The 20,424-nt window shown below is 42.1% G+C and overlaps 2 protein-coding genes across 3 annotated transcripts in view; one reads left to right on the top strand and one right to left on the bottom strand.

Annotated features, from left to right (window-relative positions):
* The window catches only part of crim1 (cysteine rich transmembrane BMP regulator 1 (chordin-like)), a 35,550-nt gene extending 21,060 nt beyond the window's left edge, over window positions 1-14,490 (top strand). The window contains exons 8-15 of one of the 2 annotated variants that reach the window (XM_042388690.1): window positions 594-747; window positions 3,276-3,397; window positions 5,188-5,406; window positions 7,624-7,839; window positions 8,982-9,203; window positions 9,969-10,091; window positions 10,792-10,970; window positions 11,410-14,490. In XM_042388690.1, the coding sequence (XP_042244624.1) occupies window positions 594-747; window positions 3,276-3,397; window positions 5,188-5,406; window positions 7,624-7,839; window positions 8,982-9,203; window positions 9,969-10,091; window positions 10,792-10,970; window positions 11,410-11,604 (1,430 nt within the window). In that variant the 3' untranslated portion in view covers window positions 11,605-14,490. The remainder of the gene's footprint in view (window positions 1-593; window positions 748-3,275; window positions 3,398-5,187; window positions 5,407-7,623; window positions 7,840-8,981; window positions 9,204-9,968; window positions 10,092-10,791; window positions 10,971-11,409) is intronic. The other variant, XM_042388691.1, reaches the window with a different exon arrangement.
* A 98-nt stretch (window positions 14,491-14,588) lies between these two features.
* eif2ak4 (eukaryotic translation initiation factor 2 alpha kinase 4) overlaps window positions 14,589-20,424 on the bottom strand; it is a 26,864-nt gene continuing 21,028 nt past the window's right edge. The window contains exons 35-39 of the mRNA XM_042388689.1: window positions 20,241-20,344; window positions 19,632-19,700; window positions 18,681-18,725; window positions 17,609-17,724; window positions 14,589-15,039 (exon numbers count right to left, since the gene is read on the bottom strand). Coding sequence (XP_042244623.1) covers window positions 14,982-15,039; window positions 17,609-17,724; window positions 18,681-18,725; window positions 19,632-19,700; window positions 20,241-20,344 — 392 coding nt within the window. The 3' untranslated portion in view covers window positions 14,589-14,981. The remainder of the gene's footprint in view (window positions 15,040-17,608; window positions 17,725-18,680; window positions 18,726-19,631; window positions 19,701-20,240; window positions 20,345-20,424) is intronic.

Genomic DNA, 20,424 nt, shown 5'->3' with positions numbered 1-20,424 from the left:
TAGTTTACCTAAAGGGTTAGTATCAGGGGCTCACTTGAAGAAGCTTGAACAAATTTGTGACATGATAGGTTTCCTCCAACTTGCTGCTTCTTGCTAATCTGACACGCAAAATGGCCAGAACCGTCTGAGAAGTCATCCTTGGAAACTGTTTGGAAAAGGGCAGGCACTTTCAAAAAATACTTGGCAGGTGATTGGATGAACCATCTGTCTATCACCATCTTGCCTTGCGAGGCAGCTGGATCCACGAGATCACAAGATCACACGAGAATCTGCATCCGAATGTGATCTCACATGATTGCGATCTCACGAATCCAGCTGCCTTGCAAGGTAAGTCTCTTGCATTTTGCATTGAGGTGGTAGACATGCATTGCTGTATGTACCTGTTTGCGCCTGCTAATGTCAAAACACTTGGTTTTGACAGCAGCGTGCACACGTTCATATTCATCACAGCTTATTTGTGTCCATGGCTACAGTCTTTGCAAGGTTCTCTGTCACAGGAATTTTCCCGTTAGCAGCCCCATAGCAACTCATGCCTTTGCTTTTGATGGATGGTTGTGCCCATGATCAGATGACCTCTCCCTCAACTCTTTCAGATGACTCCTGCCCTGACCTGGGAAAATATTGTTCCCTGCAATGCCCAATGGGATACGAGAGGGATGATTTTGGATGTGAGGTGTGTGAGTGCAGCATCCCCATGCCCAAGTGCCGACCTTTGACCTGCACTAAGACCTGCCCCTATGGATATGTGTAAGTACACCTAGTGACCCCATGGATTTCTCATGCTCCGAGTCCAGCTCCTCTCATTTGTCATCTGTGTTTTCTGCCTGTTCAAAGGGATTTGTGGTTGTCAGTGATGTAACATACTGATGTATGAGGAAACCATACACTTTGCTCTTGCATACGTATAAGATGAACAAATCTAAGTGGAAATTCTGTTATGTCAGTGAAAGGTGATCCATTTCATAATGAACAGTTTATAATGTGGAGCTTTTTTCTCCAACAATACCAGAGCTTTACTCCTGGGAAAATGGAGGTTACCTCCTTAAATCTTAACCTTAAAAGGGTTTTGGTTTTGTTTTAAGAAAGTTAATTTCCCCTAGCTGTCACCTGTATGTAAATTGCTAAGGTAAAATACGGAGTTCTTATATTGTTAAGTGATGCCCAGAGGCCAGTGCCTGTTTGGTCCTGGTTTGGCATCATAATCAAAGGGCCTACCTTGGTGGCCAGTCCAGGTTTCTAAATTTGTGTGTGAGAGTGTGGTGTGTGTGCATATTTGTGTGTGAGCACTTCACTGTGAGGTCCACACAAGCCTCTCAGCCCCCTGCAACTCCTCTCCTGCTAATCTTATTTAACCCAATCAAACATCTGGAAGTGCTCTCTACTGGGACTCTGGTCCCCAGGCACCACTCTCATTTCATAAATCATCGTTCCATCTCACAACAACGATCAAAAACACATCAGGACAAAAGCATCCTTTATGAAACGTATACAGTTGGGATTCTTCTGGTATCTCAACCATGCTCTCTGGAGCCATGGCTCAAGATGGGCCTGATATGTCTGCACAGGATGCCAGAGGAGAGGAGAAAGGATGAGGGGCACCCTGCGGGAAAAAGAGGAGCAGGAAGTCCTGGCTTCAGCCTTCATAAGCAGCTGTTAAGGTCTAGCCTCAGAAGTCTGAAATCCTCAGAGAGCTTGCCAGCCTTACAATGCAGATTTGTCTTCTCACTCAGGCATACAGTCGCCACAAAGAAACAAAAGGCACAAAGGATCTCTCTGTTTATACTGGTTGTATTGATGACATCCTGTGAGTACTGTAATGTACATAACCAAAACTGATGGCTCTGGTCTCCAAAGCAGAATGAGCGTAAACTTTGTGAACTATGTGAAACCATGTGTTGAGCCCTCTTCTCATGTGTAAACAGTCGAGATGAAGGACATTCTCGGAGTAGTTCTTATGAATTACGTTGAGTTTTTAGAGATGGGACACAAGGCAGCTATTGGTGTGTTTTCCATCCTTAATAGCTCAAAATCATCACTGTGACCAGTCATGAATGGCATTCCTCCGGACATCACGGTTTTGGCACACTGGAAATTGTGCCGAGCCAGCAGTCCCAAGGCTGGGGCCCCCAATGCCTCCCGAAGCCCCTCTATCCCCCTGGAGCCCAAAGCGCTGCTTGGCATTCCACACACCATCTTTAAACAAAGCCTTGCTCTAAGGTTGCAGCACTCTCTGTCTCTGTATTTGTACAGTGAGGCACTGGCCAAGCCCTCACAATGTTGTTTCAATAGCCGTTATTGCTGTTTCAGCATAGATAGGGTTCTCTGTTTGCTGAGCCTGACATGCTCTGTCCTCTTCATGAGACACTGCAGTGTGCATGGGTTCGAGGGTTCTTTTATTTACACTGCCCTGGCAGATGAAGATTAATAGAGTAATTACCCAGACCTAACTAGGCCACCGCTTCATAAAATAGGTATCATCACTTACCTTGAGGGAGAGACAGAGAGGGAGGCTAGCTGGTTGGGAGAGCGAGAATGAGACAGGGAGGGATAGAGAGGGAGTCTAGAACGACATAAACGCAGATACTGATAATTCTTTCATTTCGGGTTTGACAATTTATCAACCTGCAGCTCATTCATGTTTTATTAGGCAGATAATTTGATCCAACTGGTCTATTTCTGGTCTCTGCATCTTCTGCACTTAATACTGCTCCTCGCTCTTTGCTTTGCTCTGGTTCAAGTTTTCATTCTAGTCAGTTTAGTAAAATTTTCTCTCGATTTACAAATCACCCATCAGCGTATACTTGACCATATCTGTCCTTCCCTTTACTCCCCAATCACTGTGCCCACATTAGTTCTTGTCTCGCTGCTGCTTTTCAGTGCTCTTATGTGTCTGCCAAAGGCTTTTGGAGCAATAAGGATGCAACAGGGTAAATTGAAAGCATCTGAAATGGCTTTAGATTGCTCCTTTCGTTGGTATGATGTGCAAACCACAGGGATCTCACGTGTTGGCCTTTTATTTGGCCTTCTTCAAAGGCAGCTAATATAGAGAAGGGAAAGCAGGTCCAGATGTTGATAATACCAGACTTGAGCATCTGGCATTCACTGTACCACAACATTATCATGTTGATCCACAGACTTCTGCTCATCTTGGAGATATCCTCAATGTGAAGCAATTTTAAACTCTGCGTGAGCTTCAAAGGAGCAGCATTGTTTACTTCCTGACATTCTCTTTGGGTAAATGAGTTGTACATGTGTGTTTGCATGCGGCCCTGCAGGAGGAACAAGCATGGCTGCGAGATGTGCCGTTGTGTCAAGTGTCCCCCCTTCACCTGCGACAAACACTGCAGCGACGGCTACCGACAGAACAGGAAGGGCTGCTCCATCTGCATGTGTAAAGGTAAAAATCAATACTGTGCCAATAGTTGATATAGTTGATAGCCAATAGATGATCACCTGTGCTGTAACTTGTTCTATACATTTATCCTACTATTTAACTCAACTGAACAGTTCAGAAATTTAATTAATTCAGATATCCATTTTAGAAATGGAATAGAGAAAACAAACCAATTTGAAGGAGAAACACTGATGTTTCTCAGTAAGTCTGTCTGTTTTTGGTCCAGAGGAAGACTGAGCAACTGATAGGTATAAACTGTAGTATTGTATATTAAATACATGGGCCCCACTCTCCAGAGGATAAATCTTAATGATTTGTTGACCCCCTCAACCTTTCCATCAAGGCCTCCACTGGGGTAGAACTTCCACTTGTAAACCAGAAATGCAAACATCTGATCTGATTGCCAGGAGCTTTAATCAGCATTCATCCTCCCCAGAGGAGAAACCTTTTTCATTCTGGACTCAACCTGATGTGGATATTCAGGGTCCCCAGAGCATGAACCCTGCTGATTGTGGCGAGATCTTGACCTTTCTTGTGCTGCCAGTCTCTAGCAAAAAAAATCCACTCATACAAAAAAATTTAAAAATCAAATACTGTTGGTATAATTTCTTGAAATTTACTGAACACTTTCCATCTCTACAGCATTTTTAACCTAGATCCCAATATGATATTAAATTGATATATTACCCACACTTTAAATTGATTATATATATTTACCTCTTGATACATAATTAAGTTTCACCCCAAGGTCTTAATTTTAGCAGTATAAAGGTTAGAGGATGGAGGATGATAGGTGAGCTCTGTTAGAGTTTCTGCCTCTAAGCTGCAGTTTTGATTTCGTGTGACCTTTTGCTGCTCTGCTTTGCAGACTTTTATGTTTGCTTGTTTTGGTTCATGTTGGTATGTAGCTTTATCCGGTAGCTCTGTGTGCAACTCTAATTAGATTCCCTCAACGCCCAAGTTTAAAAGCAAGTATGTAGATGCCATATTTATGCTGTGCCATATTTTGTGTGATGTGTTTATTTTGCCAATTTAGCTGTATTATAAATATTTCAGCCTCAAATATGCTGTGGTAAGATGATCAGTGCGACTGGCTCCTCATCTCCATAAACAGAGGGACACACACAGACCAACACCTACTGCAAATAAACCTCTGTTTACCTGATTTTGAAAGTCTTGGATAAGTCTCTCTGTGGACTACTAAAATATTTAGGGATAAGAGTGTGTGTGTGTTTTTGAGATTGAAATGAAAGAGAAGAGACGTCTAAACATCTGCCAAGAAACACCTTTTGTTTCTCATCCCAGTGAATCCTTACAAGCATTAAGAGCCGCGCTGACTTTATCACATTGCTTGGGCCCAATTATTAGCAGCTTGGGCCCTTTGTAATGTATATGCATTCCTGAGCAACAAGATTTTAGTTTTTTTGTATGGTTTGTGTTTTTTGTCTCTTTTTCAGGTGACGAAAATCATGGGAAAGTTATTAAGCTTTATTTGTAGCTGGATCGTAAATTCATCACTGGCAAATAAATATGCAGTAAAGATCAAAAATGCTCCAGTGTGTGGAATCATAACCCCTTAGCTTTCACTTTCGCCTCTAATGAAATTGGACTCAGGACAATAACACTGAGCTATTTTACTGTAAATCATAAAAGTGTTTAATGAAATTTCCACACTGGATTTACAAGGTTCCTTGCTTTACCACACAATGTAGCTTTCTGAATTTTCACACTGCTATTTCACAATTCCATAGCCACCCCAGTAATGTCTGTGCCTTTTATGTTTGTCTCTCTAGACAGTGGCCGTGTCCCAAGCACCACCGTCCCGGCCCCGATGCCCAGTTATTGCCTCACCTCCAATGGGCACAGATACGAGGAAGGTGACAGCTGGCATGATGGCTGTCGTGACTGCTACTGCCACTCTGGAAGGGAGATGTGTGTGCTCATATCCTGTCCTGTACCCAGCTGCGCTAATCCAGTTGTGAAGCCTGACCAGTGTTGTCCTACGTGTGAGGGTATGTCTGCAATTCACAAGAGACTTTATTTCATATCCAGTATTAAAGGGTATTTCCAAATTATTACAGCGTGTTTTGGCAATCAATCCTATCTGAGATAATAACATTGTGCTCACTGAGTTAATTGCTGACATCTGGGAATGAAAGTGTGATGGGGAAATAAACAGATGATCTCAGATGATCAGACAGGTTTTAAACAAACCCCTCGGTTAGCCAAACTTAACAGGGAGAGAAAATGAAGATGAACTAAAACTAGTTTAGTTCACAGATTGATTTTATCATTGAAATAGGACCTACCACACAATGTTATACTGTTTCAATTTCATTTAGCAGACACTTATATCCAAAATGACATACATCTGAGAGTTAATACAACACAGGCAAGGATCTAGTCAGGAGAGAGCAATGTGAGTAAGTGCCATAAAGCTAAGTTCAAGTCTGATAGGACGTAGGTGCCAACAGGCAGTGCACAGAGGCAATGCATAGAGTGCTTAGAACCGGATTTTTTTTTTCAGTCCATCAGGTATGAAAGTGTTTGTGAAAGAGCTGGGTCTTTAGCTTTTTCTTAAAGATCGAGAGGGACTCTGCAGATCTACTGGAGTTTGGTTACTTGTTCCACCATCAGGGAACTACGGAGGACAAAAGTCTAGCTAGCGACTCAAGGCCCTGTTGTGGTAGTGTTGTTGTACCAGGTACCTTCCATTGGCAGAGCGTAGTAAGAGGAAGAGAGCGTAGACCTGAATGAGGGAGTTCAGGTAGGTGGGAGCGGTTTTAGTTGCTGTTTTGTAAGCGAATGTCATGGTTTTGAATTTGATATGGGTAGCAACTATGAGCCAGTGGAGGGATATGAACAGCGGGGTGTCAACATGACCACACACGCCCTAGTTGCATGCTCACAGTTTTCCTGTGCAATGGGAGATTATTGCCAACATTAAGGGTGCACTCACTTTCATGACTTCATTGTAGGGATGTCACCATGTTCCCAGAACTCAGCGATGACTTTGATAATGAATGAAATGATGGATAAAATATGAAATACAAAAATACAAAATAAGACACAACTTTTAGAAATATTCTCCTGATTTAAAAAGACACCAATGTAAGATCACTTTGATTTTTTCTTGTGTAGTTCGATGTATTGAAAATCCTTATTATCTCACATAACAAGTGACAATACTCTGAATCAAAGTCACCACTCCACAAGTATCAACATACAATATGTCACCTTTTGGTGAATTAGGACTTAAATTTTTTAGGACTTCCTTGATACACAATTACCTCTTAAGAATTACTTGCAGTTAGTTAATATGCTTGTGTGCACATCTAGCAATACACAGTACATAGTCCCATAATAGCTCATTCACCTGTGAGCTTTGGATCATTAAACTCACAAAGTCACAGTAATGGTAAATGGACTGCGCTTATATAGCACTTTTCTAATCTGACAACCACTGAAATTGCTCTACAACACATGTCAACATTCACCCATTCACACACATTCATACACTGATGGCAGAGGCTGCCATGCAAGGTGCCAACCTGCTCATCAGGAGTGACATAGCGCTTTTCTTATCCAAAGCGCTTAACAGTACAATGTTTCTAATGTTCACCCATTCACACACACACTCACATATTGGTGTATGAGTATCTTTGCTCGGGGATTGAACCACCAACCTTCCGATTAGTGGACGACCCGCTCTACCTCCTGAGCCACAGCCGCCCCCGCAGTTTCTGTCTGTTTCTTTAAAAATGGAACGTACACTTTTTTAACCACAACCCTCCAACTCACGCGGGATATTTATGGAGGAGTGACTCAGTTGGCTGTTTAAATATTTAGGAGTGAAAGAATGTCTACAAGTTTCAGAAGCTACACACACTTTGCAGTCAAGGGACGACAGGCTAACTCTTTGCAGATGTCGGCTACTCTGCTGGACAGAAAGATGTTTTCAACTAAATTAGTGTCAAAACACGACTTGGACACCACCCTATACTGCCTGAGGCTTCTTTTTAATGGATAGAGGTCTCTCATGCATCCTTATTCTAGTAACCTATGACTGTTTACTCTCTGGAGGTCTTGTTTAACTTCATCGTGTAACAGTTATTGTTAAAGGCTGAATGAATGTTTGTTTGGTGCTGAAAGCAGACCAGAATATGAATTTGACAGCAGAAAACACACATGACAGTTTCCTTTCTTTCTTTCCTCCTCTTCTACTGTAGATGAGTCAGGCAGTGGTCAGCCAGAAGGGATGGACATGGTTGTGTGCAGAGCCCCTGGGGGAGAATTTTATGTGGAGGGGGAAACCTGGAACCTGGACGAGTGCACACGCTGCACCTGCAGGAAGGGACGTGTCCTGTGTGACACTGAAGTTTGTCCCCCAGCTCTCTGCCAGACACCTATCAAGAACAAGGACACCTGTTGCCATGTATGCCCAGGTAACTTGAAAAAGACCAGGCAAGGGCAGGGAAGCAGGGGTAATTTCAGAAGAAAAACAAGAGGAGCTGAATAACTCCAGGAAGGGTTGTGGGTAGAGTAGTATAAAGCTATCTTGGATGTACTATCAGCATGTGGTTTTGGAAGGTCTTGCATGTTGCACTCTGTCGGGCAGTTTTATGTCAGGCACACAGACTCATAAAGAAACCAGCCAAGACCGGTTGGGTTTACATAGTGATCCTCCAGGCAGGCTGCAGCACATGTGGACTGCTTTCACCCAGCAGCCCACACCGGAGGTTCATCTATCTCTCTCTTACTGCTGGAAAGGCAAGAATACAGCTAATCTTGCTGAATCAGTGCTATTCCTCCGGTTATGGGAATATACTCTGACACAAATGTCTAAGCGAACACAAAACCGCACACATATTTTATTTACAACTGCACCCAAACACTCAAGTCTCTCTCATACACTTAGAAACAACATATTCCAAGCACTCCCGAGCATGAGGCCCACAAATTAGCAATGCATGACTGCGCCTGTGAGCTGCTCCTTGAGAATGCCGGCTTGCCTTATCGCTGCATCTCCCTTCAAAAAAAAGCAGATTGTCAGAGGCCAGCCTTTGATATATGGGGCTGGTCACCAGGAATGTGGGAATAATACACATCTAACTGACAGGCCCTATGATGTACAGTAGGGTAGTGCAGTGTGTGCATGCTAACGAAGTCTTTGGTCATGAGAAGGCCGTAGATCTCAGGCCTCCGGGAGTCTGATGAGACAGAGAGATAAGGCCTGAGACTGAACTGACATCTGCCATATGGAATCACTTCTGCTTGTGTTTAACATACAGTAAAGCATCTTATCTCGAACGCAACCCTAAAGGCCCAATAACTTGTGGATTGAGATGTTATACAGCAGGGATAAATGCAAGAGCCATGCAGGCCTCTCCTTGTAGTTATATACAACTCAGACTAAATTAGGTCTTTCCCTTGAAAGTTGCATTTGTCTACTAACTAGACTTCAGCTCAAATCTGACATTGCCAAGTTCTATTTAGTAACAGAAGAAGCTGGAACATGGCCTACTATGCAGCCCTTAACTTAACATTTGTGTATTTTAACCCTATTTATATCTGTGTGTAACCACAGAGGAGACGCTGAGCCCCTTGCTGCCAGTGAACAACAGTCTGCAGGAGTACTGCATAACCAGCGATGGAGACGTGCTGCTGGCTGGAGACTCCTGGAAGGCCAATGCCTGTACCAGCTGCACCTGCAACAACGGCACTATTCAGTGTTTCTCACAGCGCTGTCCGGCTGCCAACTGCAGGGTGCCCGTCTTACGCAAGGGCCAGTGCTGCCCACACTGTCTCGGTGAGTATTTAAGTTGCCTTTAGTGTATTTTTATTACACTAAAATCTTAGTTTAGACTTACTAAATGTGGTTTATATTCCACACATTTTATGTAACACTTCCACATAGTGAAAGGAACTGTCAAAGTTGTGAAAAACTGCCATCCTTTTTATAATCAGTGGTACCACTGGAACAAGGCACAGCCTGTTGATGGGAAAGTTGTAATTCATAACGCCACATGTCAAAAAGAGGGAGTAACTGAGGGAATGCCGGTTTCCAGACTGAATATGTGTGTATGTGTTTGTTCATTAGTCCTAGCCACTCTGGCGCTACATGGGCAAACACGGCCATTCACGACAACATTCCATGTGACATACACACACAGTCCACTCTGAGCGAAAACATTCCTCGAGCATCCGCACATTCACACGTGTTTCCTGTCCCCGGCTGAATCGGCCCGCAACACTCTCTCTGTGGCAGCACAGGAAGGCAAAGCTCCATGTCAGCTTTTCCTATAGAGGAAAACCTCAGCATAGGCTCCCATTGTTCACTCTGATATGTAGCCGTTTCACCAGGGCTTTGTTTTTGTTATTTGCCCAGGGGAAAACAGAGCTTTTACGTAATGCCTTCACAAAGCGGTACAAGAGGACAGTTCCTATAAACACAGTTTATCAATTGAAACATCAGGGAGTGTATATACTAACTCACAGTTATACATTTCTATGTATGGCATGTTTTCAATTACACCAGTGATATTGGTAATGGATCTTAATCCTGTCTGGACAGAAATGACAACATCAGTGCCAGTGATGGTGTCTACCAACGCCCCCAAGACAACGGTCACTACAACAGTGGAGACCGCAGTGTGGATCACCACTGTCACTATACCGCCCATCATTGCTGACACAGGTAACAACTTACCCACCCATCCCTGTCTTCATCACTCCCCTCCTTACTCCCTTTAATCTGTGTAGTAATAACCTCATCCTAATTATTTGGCATCCTTGGGGAGGTAGAGTTGGTTGTCTACAAATTGGAAGGTTGGTGGCTCGATCCCCCGGCTCCTCCCATCCACATGTCTAAGTGTCCTTGGGCAAAATACTGAATCCTAAATTGCTCCCGAAGGCTGTGCCATGGGTGTGTGAGTGTGTGTGTGAAAGATTGGCACTTTGCGTGGCAGCCTCTGCCATCAGTGTGTGAATGGGTGAGTGTTGGCATGTAGTGTAAAGTGCTTTTGAGTGGTTGGAAGACTAGAAAGGAGCTATATAAATGCAGCCTGTTTACCATCATCTCCCTGCCAATGCCTGCGAGTGTTTATAGTTATGGTTGCCTTGATAAATGAGTGAAATTTATATTCATGTATACTGAAGTAAAACAGTAATGATAAATGGACACTGGCTTAACATGATCTCTCTGGAGACACCCTGTGTTCATTTTTCTGTTATGTACTGCGCCAGGATATCTGCCAAATGCTAACACAGAGACATAAGCTGTTTTTGATTTAGATTTAGTAATTGGGAGGTTTCACTTATGAAAATATTGGATGGAGGCAGAGGAGCTTTCTGTTCCGAGTTGTATGTCCAATATTGATGTTGTCCATGTCTGACAGATGAGCCAGGTTTGGGTGAGAATTACCCCAGCCAAACAGAGATGGCCCTCATCTACCAGTCAGCCGCCTGGATCCTGGCAGGCCTCCTCCTGGCTATCATCATCTTCCTCATTGTGGCATTACTCATCAACAAGAAAAAGAAGTGGGTGCAGATGTCCTGCTACAGTGCACCAAAGAAGGTGAGAAGTTATCTGTAAATCACATAAATCTGCTCATTATTTTGAAGCACTGGCGTAAAATGGTGTTAAATTACACACACACTCTCATACAAATAGCTGTGTCTCCAGCGTTAATCTGTCGATGGGTGAAGAGGAGATTTCCTTGATCTTCCAGCCTCTGCTACAGTCTGTGCTAAAGCTGTCATTCAGTTAGGATTAATGTAGCTTCCCCATGCTTACTTCTTAACCTGCACTTTCAACTGGAAACAAGGTCATGTTAGTCCTAACATAGATGACTTCTGATAAATGCCCTGTGACAAATTCTGATTTTCTCACACTACAGACTCATTTCATGGTAGATTTTATGACATACTAGTGCACGCTAACATAAATTAGCAAGCATTCATCAATACTAGCTGTCAAGACCAACATTCTTAACAACAAAACTTTTCCTCCACAGACGGTGATTCTGAAGAAGCATGTAAACAAGAACTCGGTGGTCTATATGGAGCCCTCCAAGGAGAACAAATTTCAGAATGTGAAGAACGACTGTGGGATCATCCACTTCTCTCCAGAAATGAGCTCCCCCTCTGGGGACAAGATGACCATCCCCAGGGCCAAGCTGAGCATGGGCAATGACTGGACGCCGCGCTAAAAACACCTCTCAAACTCAGCCGATCAGAGCTGTCCAGCACCTCCCACTCTCTCTTTACTGCTGTATCCACGGTGATTTGTGTATCATTACACGCACCTTGGGCGCTGCCTCGTTCCCACCCTTCTCTCTGTGTGACAGTACAACTGAGGATGCTCTACAAGAGACAAAACAAGTGACCTCTGTTTCTTTTATTATGTGTCCATATTCTTTTGTGTTTGGACCTTTACCATGGCAACTGGGTGGAGTGAGATGCTGGGAGGTGGATGGACAGGTGGACAGGAAAAAAAAACAAAAAAAAAAACGGACACAGCCACGCTCTGCTTTACCGCAGAGAAGGAGGCGGCCAGAGAGGCTCCTCTGTCAGAATCAGACTTTTGACTGTGAACATTGTAATATCATTGCTTATTATTGCCTCCTTTTGAAACTGGAACTTTGAGGCAAGAAGAGGAAGATAAAAAGCTTTAGGACGGGGGTTTGGGCTGTAGTTTAAAGGGGTGTACAGGATGCTGCCCCACTGAATGCAGCTGTGCTTCATGGATGTAATCATTATCATCAGCAGGGAGGCCAAAGGAACTGATAATCCAGTTGGATCAAATTATGTTAAGCAGCCAAATCATAACATGTGAGCAGCGCTTTATAGACCCCCAGATCCTAACCCCTGCTTTAGAATGTGTGGTTTCCATCTTAGTTTTTGTATATTGCTACAGTATTTGTACTAGTTGTAGTGTTGTTCTTGGCCACCTCTTGTTTTTATTGTGGGTGTCTACATGGGGCCAGATTAAAACATTTTGAAAATGCTAGTCTAAACATTCCCCCCATCATGTTCAGGAAGGACACACTTCCCAAATAATAGACTTGACCTGAGTCATTCCATTCAGAAAACTCCCCCAACAACAAACCGCAATGTGTCCGAGATAGAGTAACCAATACAGTCTTTCCACTCAACCTCACCCAACCTAGGCTCTTCCAGAAGGAATCAGTCGTACTTCATCATCTCAAAATCTCAGAGTTGAAGTCAAAGTGGAGTGATATTCATCCAGGAAGAATGTCATTTTATTGACTGCAGAGGAGACAAAATGGTGCCAGACGCTTCATCTGGACCTATGAGGAATGTCTTTGATACCACGCTTCATAACTTTATTCACAGCTGTGTGTGTGTGTGCGTGTGCGTGTGCGTGTGTGTGTAGCTACTGTTCACACCGAATGTTAGTGATGGTTCGTAATAATTCTTTTTAAAGCCTTAATTCTATAGCCTTAATGCATTTTCTTTGTTTTCTTGTTTTCATTTAATAACTGTGCTAGCCGATATCAAGAAATCTTAAAAAAATGGTAATATATTCATCCAATATTCAGATTGTTTGTGTCGTACAGCATACAGTTGTCACTGATGGTTCTCATCAACTCATCATATACTAGTGAAATATGTGACATGTGGAAACACGAGAGTCTAAGGGGAGCTTGTGAGTAACTGTACATAATTGTACACATTACAGCATCAGAGCGTGTTAAAGAGACGTAGCACTTTTCTTTGGAGCCAGTGTTTTTTAGAAAGTCCACTGTGGGATTCTTGGAGGGATAAAGGCCCTAATCAGGGATTTGATAGGCATATTAAGCACACGGAGATGTTAAACCACTCAAGTGAACACGCTGTTGCAGCTGGAGGCTCCGTACCAATCTGATCAGTACGGGGAAGGATAGACTCGAAAAGCATTACGAAATAAATCGGGGTTTCAAAGGAAAGGCTTTTGGATCAGAGTTCTCAATCCATTGCCAATTTCTCAATATAAAGACCATTCTGATGCCAAAATTGGTTGGAGACCAATTTATATTGAGGTGTTTTAGTAACTCAGTAGATCTGTGTCGGTTTGAATCATGACCATGTGCTTTAAAATGAAGAGACGACTGTAAAAGCTTACGCAATTCTTTGTTCTTCTATGTGTAAAAAAAAAAAAAAAAAAAGAAAAAAAAAGTAGTTTAAATTAGTAGGACAGAAGAGTACCTTATTTATTTTTTCACATAGCTTTATTTATTAATACTAAACTATAGTTTGAGTTTTGTTTTTTGTTTTTGAAAAATGAACTTTGGTAGCCAAAGCTGCTGTACATTTTAGACCATTTACCATTTCTATCTACTATATTCTATACAACCTTATTTATTTCACTGTTGCAAACCTTGTAAATATGTTTCCTAGATGATGAACTGTAACATTTACACTTATTTTGAAAAATAAATGTGTGAACCAAAGTGGCCTGCACTGATGATACTTAAAGTGGGTTGGAGGAACAACCCCCTAAGATTGAGTGATGTCATCCAAGATGGTATCTGTTAGTGGTTTTTACTTCACTTGCAGAATTGCAAGCTCATGCACATCTGGTCTTTGACTTCTGCTCCAAATGGGAGATTTGTCTTCTCTTAGTTCCTTTAAATCTGATTGTTTTCTCTTGCTTACCATGGTTGTTCTCTTATCTCGGTAGCACAAACAGATGTTTAGTGGTGGTGGGTTGTTTCTGAGGGGGGTTCTCTGAGATCTGAGTACTTGCGAAGAGCAAGTAGACTTTCTCATCTATCCAAAGGCCTAATAAAACACCGGAAAACACAAAGTCATGCAAGCCAGACCTGGAAACCTGGATAATCCTCGGTGCAGACTGCGCTGTTGTTTTGACTTGTCCGTCAAAGCTTGCTCATAAACTTCAAGGTGAGGAAGCCTCTCCGGAAGGATCAATAAAGCAAACATTAGGGTCAGTTTCCCAGGCCTTAATACATCAAAAACTGTATTACAAACTTCAGACTGCAAAAACTTGCTCCATTCAAGATATTTATAAAATTTACCAGTCTCAAACTTAACTGACTGAATCCATCAAATGAGTTGTTTTAGTTGTGTAAGTTTTAACTTACGAGGTGATATTCAATATCCAGATAGTTAATCATCAGGGTCCTCGGGTGGGGGGGGGTTCATATTTACACTTAAAACACATCACAGCATGTGGGGAAAAAGTGATTTATTCCTACTTTCTGTCCCATTGATAGTTAGAAATGTAACATTATTGTATTTATGACACATAGTTATCAATAAAAAGCCCTTTCTCTCTCAAATTCTACAGTTCTATTAAGGCAATGAAGTCCAACAAACCTACTTTTGTTGAGGGGGGACCACAAAACACTGGAAATGATGGAGTTTGGGTAAAAGAGCTGAGTTACCATTGAACATGGTAAAGAAAAAGACTTGTGTCTTTGGGGTTCACATTCTAAACAAAAAACGGTATGAATCTGTCAATCTTCAGGCAGATTCTTAAGTCCAGGATGGAAACAGTATCTGAGAGTTTACTGAGCCTGAAGCAAAACGGGATATTTCCAACGTCCGTGGAACACCTTGGTTTTCATAGAAGGATCTTGTAGTAGTCGTCCTTGTAGCTGTATAAGACCACCACAGCCACCCTGTAAGAGGACAACATTTGTCAATCATATGATTTCAAAGAATATTAAAAACAAAAAAATGTCTAAATGGAGGACATCCAAATAGGACATATCAAAATCAGGACAATGAAATTCAGCCGAGAGGGTTTCCAAAATCTTACATTTCTCTAGATTAAGAGGTCCTGTTGAAATACCAGAGATTTAAACGCAGCCAAAATGAAAGTTTTGGCTGAAAGCAAAGCTCAGTGACTGCAAAGCCCTTGGGAAAAGTTTAGTTTATGGTTGTGCTGCAGCAAGTTGACTGCTGCATGAGCCCACTCATCTGGCCTCAGCTGCTTGTGCCTCACATTCAATGAAAACAACAAAACAAACATAAAAACACCCCCTGAATACTTTCATTGTTGCCTCTGTGAGGCTCATTTATCAGTTAAGACTTTTTCCCCTAAATGGCAAATCAAACACACAGCAGAGACAGGAAATTAAAACCAACTGCTCTGGTGAGGCAGACGGGAAGCCAGAAAGAGTGGCTTTGATTTTTTTCTTTTTCTTTTTTTGTTACGATCTCATTCATGAAAGAGAAAATCCACTGAATCCCTGACAGAGCTGATCTCTACGGGTATTCACTAGCGTCACAACAGGAGGATTTAGCCTGGGCTTTGAAAAAATGTTCTGCTGGGGAGTTTGGGAATAATAACCACTTCATCCACAACCTCAGTAATGGATGAAGTTAACCCGCCCCATGCGCTGCAGTCTCAGTGTCAATCAACTGGGGTGTTAAGAGCCAGACATCAGAAGACCAAACAAGGCAAATCCTTCTCCAGATTTCACCTCAGGAAATGGGATCAGCTGAGGATTTGATGTTCTCCAAGGCAGTAGTTATCCGTCTAATAGCTCCCTTTGAAGGACTGACTGTCACTGTTACACCTGGAGTGTGTGGGCTTGGTGGAAGCTTTGGGGTGGCAGCTGCCCGTAAAAGGAAGTCTGCCTTCTTTGCCGTTATTTAAGTGGTCTTAATTGTATTCCACTCTTTGCCTCAGGTTTCATTTTTAATAAAAATTACTAGTCAATAGTGGATGGAAACATGTGGGAGTGAGCAGAGAGGTGAAGCCGTGGGGGGCTCATCTTCCACGAGTGCTCCTGCTGAGATGAGGCGTCTACAACTGTTTGTTCGGAAAATGTCTGTACTGTATCAAGTTCCTGTTGTTTTTTTACTTTTGAGGGGGAAAAGTTCAATAAAAAACATGTTGACACTAAAGACAAAGCTGTGCATGTGAAAAGAGTGTTTTAAAACTAAAGAATTTTGACTGTTTTAGAAGTGACACGGATATACACTTTTGGATTTCCACTTTTTTAGATCTTTGCTACATCCCTAAAATCTTTTCAATTGTAAAATTCAAGTAGTATTTATTCAAATAGTTTCTTTCTTTCATAAAATGCGGTAGGGTAGAGAGAAGAGTGGTGTGATCAGGCTGTTTACTGTGACAGCTGATTGACAGGATGATGCATCGGGTCTAATTGACTAAAAATTCTGATTGTTAAAAATACTACTGTATCATCACCATAGCAACAAACTACATCTTGACATTTTTGCCAGTGCACTCAATATGTCATTAATGACACTTGTAAACGTTTATGTCGTAAATTTGACTGCAGTTTTTAGTCACACTGTTGGCATGGCTTTAGAGATGGCAGTATCAGCCGGTCCAATCTGGTCTGAAAGACCCAGAGATGGATTTCCATGAAATTTTGTACATATTCATGGTTTTGCTGGTGATCCACTGACTATTCACTGAAGCGCCATCATAAAGTTGGCATTTTGAGTTTTTAGTGAAATGTCTTGACAGCTATTGGGATAGATATCCATGGTGTCCAGAGGATGTAACTTTGTAAGATCTCCTGACTCTTCCACCAGCGCCACCATGAGACTATCAAAGTTTTCACGTATCCAGTGAAATATCTCAGCATCTACCACCAGACATTCAGGGTTTGAAGACAATTAATAGTAATCGACTTTGGTGATTCCCTGACTTTTCCTCTAGTGCCACCATGAGGATGTCTCCACAACTATTGGATGGATTGTGGTTCAGACATTCATGCCCCCCTAAGGATTAATTGTAATTAATTTGGTGATCCTCAGACTTTTCATCTAAGCCCACCATCAAGTCAAAATTATATTATTATATTTGTCCAATAATTTAGGTTAGTCACCAAACTAGTGACATCCTCAGCTGTGCTTAACATTTAGTGGTAATTTGCTAATGTTAGCAAGCTAACACACTAAACTAAGATGATGGGCACGATAAACATTATACCTGCTTAACAGCAGCATGTTAGCATTGTCACTGTGAGCATGTTAGCATGCTGATGTTAAAATTCAGCTCAAAGCACCACTGTGCCTAAATACAGTCTCAAAGAGCTTGTAGCACAGCTGTCAACCCTTAGTTTTGTTAGACTATTAACAATATATGATAGCTAGCTGGGCTTGGCATGAAACATTTCTTTTTGCTTTGATAACAACAACAAAAGAAACTCAACAGTTTAGGGCTACAGAAACATGTGGAAAAGCCCCCAATCAAACACCCCAATGCACCTTTTTGCAATTTTGAAATGGTGGATCTCATCGCAGATGGACTTCAGGTAGCGTTGCTTGGGGAGACGGGACAGCAGAGTCTTCACACTGCTGTTGAACTGCTCCTCACAATCAAACTGGGGAGAGAGATAAAGAGCAAGTTAAAGCAAGAGGATGGGAAAAGAGTCAAGGCGACGTGACAAAATGTTACAAATACATAGACCACATACTGTACTGGACTTCAAACAAAGCCTGGTACAGTTTAGTTTTATCATGTCAGAAATTGTGGAGCCTGTTTTCTTGTTATTTTCTTCAGAATTAAAAAGTAGAAGGCCTTTTGGAAGAATGAATGGGGTTTTTCATCTTCAGACTAAAGAGTATATTTTTGCATGTCAAGTGTAGCGGGGCAGTGACGTTTAAAAGCTACACTGGGTTTATAGATTTCCTTTGTTCCTTGTGTGACTCGGGGTAATTTGCCATATTTAAAACAGGCCTTTCCTGCTCGCCTGGCTTACACACTGAGTATTGTCATGCGTTTTATATACTAAGTGTGTTTTCTTTGACACATGTGCTGCAAGGAGCTGGCTGTATAGGTGGCCCGTTCAATTATGTAGTGGAGGCTTTTGCTTATATAACAGTGGTGTTAAGAGCATTTTTCTCCCCTCGTCATATTTCTTAACACAATACAATTAAACTTTTTTTTTTTTTTTTTTTTAAACCTCAGCTCTCGGGAACAAGGGTTTTTATGAGCCGAGTTTCGCTCAGGAGTTTGGAATGTGAATATTAACACCTCTTAAGTATGCGTTTTGTTAACGTTAGTGCGTGCCTTTCTGTATGTGTGAGCCCTATTAAAGGAGTGTAAGTTAGAATCTTGTAGCAAGTCTCGCTGGCTGTGGAAAAAAGCAGGGGTGTTCCCTCACTCCACGCCTCATCAGACAGGACTGTGAGGAAGGAGACGGGATCCCCTCTTCCTGTCTGGGATATTGACCTCTATTGGCCGTTCTTTCCACTCCTCCCTCCCTTGCGCCCTTCACTAGGATGTAGCCTCTTATTAACTCTACAATGTTCTTGATAAAGCCAGTAAGGAACCAACCTCCAGAGTTAGGAAGTTGATCAGTGTTTCCTTCTGCAGGTCCACCTGCGGGGATAAAAAAAAAACAAAGCAGGGTTACACAAAAACACAATGGGGCCTTGATCTGACAAGAAAAATTCTTCACAAACTGTTCATAACGTACTGTATTACACATTTTGTGCTGTAAAATACAGCAGTCATAACCTAGCTAAAAAGTATCATCAAATGTACTGTTCCACTTGCTGTCCAACAGGTTACATAATTTTTTACACAAGGTAATCCAGCCAATTCTTAACATCAGAAAAATTACCAAGAATTCCACTTTCACCAGGCTTGAAAGCACTCCATGTCCCTTTCACAGGAAGGAGCTAATGGCCTCCTGGGTTTATCATTGGAAAATGAGTAGCTGTAGTCTGACTGATAGACAAGAAGGTTGCTGACATGCAACGACGAAGACTTACAGGCCTGTAAAACTGCTTACCGGAATCAAGGTGATTATGCATGTTATGTTTCAATAAGTCGTATTCACTCTGGCGATGCTGATACAATCCAGACCCCAACAGGAATGACAAATGTATTTGGAATATGCAGCGACATGGTAAATAGGACAAGCAGGGGTGATTTACTTTGAGAATATCTGGCCATAAATCTACAACGTAACCAAAAATAAACTCAATATGGAAGCCATTTACATCCCCTGAAATGACACGCTGGCTGCCTTCTGTTTAGTGTTCATTGTTCTGTAGCGGCTGGAATGGATTCACAGCCATCGTACCTCCAGCAGGGGATTTTAGCACAAGGCAAATCACTATAAAAGGGTTGCTCCCTGTGATGTTTGCTGTTTTAGCTATCAGAAGGCCTTTACTAGCTCCGCGATTTCACACATGAATTCAAGCGATAAGGTGGGAGAGCGAAAAAGGGGGAGTGAGATCTGGGAGGAGGGATGAAGGGGTAAACAAACAAATTACTTACCGCCAGAACCTCGATGTCATTGCTCTTGTTCTGCAAATTGCTGCCGAGATTCTGTAATCTGGTTTGGATCTGAAAGACAGAGAGAGAGAGAGAGAGAGAGAGAGAGAGAGAGAGAGAGAGAGAGAGAGAGAGAGAGAGAGAGAGAGAGAGAGAGAGAGAGAGAGAGAGTGAAAGAAATAAAGAAAAGGATTGGAAGAAAATAATAATTGTTGCCATGATCAAAATGAAGAAAAAAAAAATCTCCACATGCAATTGTTTTATAAGCAGACCAGTAGCCTGTTGTACAGTTACAGGCATTTACAAGAGAAGACAGTGACGTAGAGACGACTTCAGCAAACAATCACTGAGGGAAAGAAACATGTTTGCTTTTGGTTTGGGTCAATAGTTTAAAAAGGGCTAAGACCTGGTATTGACTTGGGTGTGACCCTGTTTGACTTTGATACGAATGCGTGAACACGGTTTATCATAGAACTGCAGGATGTCCCCATCAATTTCTAAGTCCTGTAATACTGACCCTGAATAGACACAATTTTTATTGATAGAATTTTTTCTACAATTTGTGTGTGCATGTGTGTGTGTGTGTGTATACTGTCTGCGTCATAAACTGACCTGGGTCTCATAGCGTCGTCTTGCGCTGGCAGAAACCTTTTCCATGCTGATGACATTCACATTCATGTTTATGGTGCCGCTGCTCCCATGCTGCTCTGATGAGCCTGCAGACATAAAAGGACCATTTCCACATTTTATCCACGAGCCTTTTTTACATTTCCAATGTCCGACAGCATATCACACC

Source organism: Thunnus maccoyii, chromosome 16 (genome assembly GCF_910596095.1).
Source record: "Thunnus maccoyii chromosome 16, fThuMac1.1, whole genome shotgun sequence".
Lineage (NCBI taxonomy): Eukaryota > Metazoa > Chordata > Actinopteri > Scombriformes > Scombridae > Thunnus > Thunnus maccoyii.
The sequence above is the reverse complement of the archived record's forward strand: the minus strand, read 5'-3'. Positions and strand labels throughout refer to the sequence as shown.